General features: G+C 39.5%; 1 protein-coding gene across 1 annotated transcript in view; it reads right to left on the bottom strand.

The window, feature by feature from the left end:
* The window catches only part of LOC138864602 (uncharacterized), a 7949-nt gene extending 3007 nt beyond the window's left edge, over positions 1-4942 (bottom strand). The window contains exons 1-4 of the mRNA XM_070132423.1: positions 4631-4942; positions 2194-2297; positions 1213-1352; positions 486-580 (exon numbers count right to left, since the gene is read on the bottom strand). Coding sequence (XP_069988524.1) covers positions 486-580; positions 1213-1352; positions 2194-2297; positions 4631-4783 — 492 coding nt within the window. The 5' untranslated portion in view covers positions 4784-4942. The remainder of the gene's footprint in view (positions 1-485; positions 581-1212; positions 1353-2193; positions 2298-4630) is intronic.
* Positions 4943-5000: the final 58 nt, after the last annotated feature.

Raw genomic sequence — 5000 nt, 5'->3', positions numbered from 1 at the left:
CTCGATTTAACCTACTGAACCCAATAATGAAGTTGAGTTAATGGTAAATATCTCTTCGTTATTGTAATTAATAGAGAGAAACTTTGGTTTTGCGTCTCATGATGACCATTACAATAGTGAGTAAATTATACAAATAATTATATAGGCATCCTTTCCAGCGGTTACGGGAAACATGACAACTTGCACGTGACAGGAATGGAGCAGGCGGTAAACATTTATCAAGTTTCCATATGCATTTTTCCTACTTTGGATATTCCATGCATATTCGTACTTATATTGCCTATCTACAACTGCACTACCCACCATAAGATATTAAAAGCCATATTGGATATCATATTCCAAAATACTGTGTACCTGTCGGAAAAATAACCAGTACAGTAAAATAGCAAGCCGTCAACCGCGATCATTCCCATTACGTCACAGAAATGGGCGGAGCTTCATTGCGACACCCTAATTGCCACCGGAAAAGATGGAATTACACTGACCTTTTTCCCGTTCTTCTGAAGCGTTCCCGTAAGGTCTCGGATTCGGGCTCGTAGGCCTAGCGACTCGTTAGTGTGAACCAGCAAGACGTCCAGAGCTGAAGGTAGTTTGGGATTATTTAAGGTTAAGGACGTCCAGAGTTGAGTATGATCTTTTTAAAAAGTTTGAGGACTTCCAGAGCTGAGGATAGTATATATTTTTAAGTTTATAGACGCCCAGAGATAAAAGTAATTTTTTTTCAGTTTAAAGAGCAGAGGATGATTTTTAAAAATTTTAAGGACGTCCAGACCTGAGGATATATATATATATATATATATATATATATATATATATATATATATATATATATATATATATATATATAAACAAAGAAGGGGAAGAAAACGAAGAAGAAGAAAGAAAAAGAGACGAAGATGAAGAAGAAAGGACAAGAAAAATAAGAAAAAGACAAAGAAAAAAAGGAATAGAAAGAGGGAGAAAAAGAAAAATAGAGAATGAGAGAATGTGTGTGTGTGTTTGTGTGTGTGTGTGTGTGTGTGTGTGTGTGTGTGTGTGAGAGAGAGAGAGAGAGAGAGAGAGAGAGAGAGAGAGAGAGAGAGTCAGACAGAGAGAGAGAGAGTCAGTCAGACAGAGAGAGATTCAGACAGCGAGATAGAAAGAGAGAGACAGAAAAATAACAATATCCACACAAGAACACAAAAAAACGAAAAAAACACCCAACCGACTCACAGGGCGCCACCTCCGCCTGGGCCTCGAGATTCGGTCGCCTTCGAACCCTTCTGCTTCGCTTCCAAACGAAACGCGAGAGAAGCAGCGCCACGCACAGGGACGCGACGGCGAGACTGATCTTGAGCTGGCGGCTTCGATCCCTGCGTGTGTGTTTGTTGTATGGGAAAGGCTAGATCAGTAGCAACTCGAGGAGGTCTTGGTGGTGAGGATGGTAATGTGATGATTAAATGATGTTAGTAATGGCGGTGATTATGATGTTATTGCTGTTGCTTATAATGATAATGAGAAAGATGATGCGTAATTTTTTACTGATATTGTGTTCAGGGATAATGAAAAAAATGAAAATAATAGTAACAACAATGAAATAAAAAATAAAAAAGATATTGATAATGATAATAATGATGATAAAAAAGGATGAGCTTTGAAAATGAAAAAGATAAAAATGACTATATTATCAAGTTTCTTTTTCACCGCCCATGGTAAAAAAAAAATAAAAAAAAATAATAATAAAAATGAAAATAAAAAAATAGAAAAATACACAGGACACAATAACAACATTCATATCCACCACTGAATCACTGTACCCACTTTGACACATAAATACCCACATACCCTGTAGATGTACCTTTACGAAACATTTGCAGATACTGAAGCTACGATTACAATATGTGATTTTATTTATTGTGATAATTCTGTCAACACCATGAATCATAGAAGCAAGAATAACAAGACAGAGAAGAAGAATCAAGGTGGAGTTAGTGAAAAAGAATAAATAAGACGAAGAATAAATGTGGATATTGTAAAAAATAGAAAAATAGTAATGAAAAAATGATCAAATATTGAGAATAGCTATCAAAACAAGGAACATGATGATAATAATAATAGAATGACAATAACAATGATAGTGATAAACAAACTTTGAAAAAAAAACAAAAGGACAATAACAATGATAGTGATAAATCAATGAAAAAGAAAACTTACGGCGGGTTCTCTTGTTTAAAGGTATCAGTCGTTTCATTAAAGAAAATGTTCTTGGTGAATCTTATCTTGCAGTCTCCATCGGGTTCCTTCAGTACTGGAAAGAACTGAAATTCAAGAGAAATAATTCCGAAATAGTTTCAGAGTGTGTATTTCTGTGATTCTAAATCAGTTTATGCGGTTTTACGGCTCTTTCTTTCTCTCTCTCTCTCTCTCCTTCTCTTTCTCTTTCTCTCTCTCTTTCTCCCTCTCTCTCTCTCCTTCTCTTTCTCTTTCTCTCTCAAGTGGCCTGCATGTCTGTGACGTCTAAATACCTTGAGTTTTACAGCTCTCTCTTTCTTTCTCTCTTTCTCTCCTTCTCCTTCTCTTTCTCTCTCTCTTTCTCACTCTCTCTCTCTCTCTCCTTCTCCTTCTCTTTCTCTCTCAAATGGCCTGCATGTCTGTGACGCCTTAAATACCTTGAGTTTTACGGCTCTTTCTTTCTCTCTCTCTCTCTCTCTCTCCTTCTCCCTCTCTTTCTCTCTCTCTTTCTCCCTCTCTCCCTCTCCTTCTCTTTCTCTCTCTCTTTCTCCCTCTCTCTCTTTTCTTCTCCTTCCTTCTCTCTCTCTTTCTCCCTCTCTCTCTCTCCTTCTCCTTATCTTTCTCTCTCTTTTTCTCCCTCTCTCTCTCTCCTTCTCTTTCTCTCTCTCTTTCTCCCTCTCTCTCTCTCCTTCTCCTTATCTTTCTCTCTCTCTTTCTCCCTCTCTCTCTCTCCTCCTTATCTTTCTCTCTCTCTTTCTCCCTCTCTCTCTCCTTCTCCTTATCTTTCTCTCTCTCTCTCTCTCTCTCTCTCTCTCCTTCTCCTTCTATTTCTCCCACTCTCTCTCTCCTTCTCCTTCTCTTTCTCTCTCTCTTTCCCCCTCTCTCTCTCTCCTTCTCCTTCTTTTTTTTCTCTCTCTCTCCTTCTCATTCTCTTTCTCCCTCTCTCTCTCTCCTTCTCCTTCTCTTTCTCTCTCTCTTTCTCCCTCTCTCTCTCTCCTTCTCCCTCTTTCTCTCTCAAGTGGCTTGCATGTCTGTGACGTCATAATACCTTGAGTTTTACGGCTCTTTCTTTCTCTCTCTCTTTCTCACTCTCTCTCTCTCCTTCTCCTTCTCTTTCTCTCTCTCTTTCTCCCTCTCTCTCTCTCCTTCTCCTTATCTTTCTCTCTCTCTCTCTCTCCTTCTCCTTCTCTTTCTCCCTCTCTCTCTCTCCTTCTCCTCTTTCTCTCTCTCTTTCCCCCCCTCTCTCTTTCCTTCTCCCTTTCTCTCTCTCTTTCTCCCTCTCTCTCTCTCCTTCTCCTTCTTTTTTTTTCTCTCTCTCTCCTTCTCCTTCTCTCTCTCTTTCTCCCTCTCTCTCCCCTTCTCCTTCTCTTTCTCTCTCTCTTTCTCTCTCTCTCTCTCTCCTTCTCCCTCTCTTTCTCTCTCAAGTGGCCTGCATGTCTGTGACGTCTTAAGTACCTTGAGTTTCACAGTGGGGAAGAAAGGCGGGAGGGAGGGAGGGAAGAAGGGAAGGGAAGGGAAGGGAAGAAGGGAAGGGAAGGGTAGGGAAGGGAAGGGAAGGGAAGGGAAGGGAAGGGAAGGGAAGGGAAGGGAAGGGAAGGGAAGGGAAGGGAAGGGAAGGGAAGGGAAGGGAAGAAGGGAAGGGAGGGAAGGAGGAGGGAGGGGGAACTGGGAAGAGGCGCAAGATAGCTCATACGCGCACACATACTCATCATCCAGCATTTCATTGAGAGAAAAATAAAAATGATAATAATGATGATACTAAATATATAATATGTGTGTACATATACATATATATATATGATATATATATATATATATATATATATATATATATATATACACATATTTATACATATATGTATACATAAATCTATACATATATATTGATATAGACAGATAAATAGATAGATATGTGTATGTGTATCCATAGCGCATATATCGTGTTGCACATTTTTCAAATATTTTTGCACTCGAATAATCGAATGAGACAGAGTGGAAACGGCAGTCACGTGATTTCGTTGATTAATTCCATTAATAAGATGAAAAATATCTGTCTGTCTGTCTGTATCTCTGCCGAGTCTCTCTCTCTCTCTCTCGCTCTCTCTCTCTCTCTCTCTCTCTCTCTCTCTCTCTCTCTCTCTCTCTCTCTCTCTTCCTCTTTCACCCTCTCTCTCTTTCTCTCACCCTCTCTCTCTTTCTCTCTCCCTCCCTCCCTCCCTCCCTCCCTCTCTCTCTCTCTCTCTCTCTCTCGTTCACTATCTTATACGCACACGCAATGATAACAACAATAATAATAATAGCACCAATAATAAGAATAACAATAACAATAACAATGAAATAATACTCAAATACAAACAACAGAAAAAAAAACAATACTAAAAATAAACCACCCATCACCCGCCATCTTTCTTTTACTCACCAAGAACGTGTAGGTTTTGCCCAGAACATAATTGCTGTGCACCACGTGTTGGTCTGCGCTTCCTCGAGTAATATTTCTCTCGAGGATCAGCCCGCTCTCGTCCTCCACTCGGATGTCCCAGTCCTTCACTTGTTCATAGGAGGCGATGTTCATTTCGAGTGTCTTGTTGTTCCTGTTCTTGTGAGAAAGGGCTGCGAGTTTTATTGTTATTATTGTTTTAGTTACTATTGTTGTTGTATGGAGCAGCGTTGTAGTTCGTCATGGAGGTTGTGTTTTTGGTAGCGTTGGTTAGTTTGTTGTTCGCTGGTTAGGAAGAATAACTCGGAAAGTTATATAAAGATTTTTAAGAAGTATTTGCCAGAAGCGTGTC

Source organism: Penaeus vannamei, chromosome 17 (genome assembly GCF_042767895.1).
Source record: "Penaeus vannamei isolate JL-2024 chromosome 17, ASM4276789v1, whole genome shotgun sequence".
Classification (NCBI taxonomy): Eukaryota; Metazoa; Arthropoda; class Malacostraca; order Decapoda; family Penaeidae; genus Penaeus; species Penaeus vannamei.
This window is presented reverse-complemented; position numbering and strand designations above follow the sequence as displayed.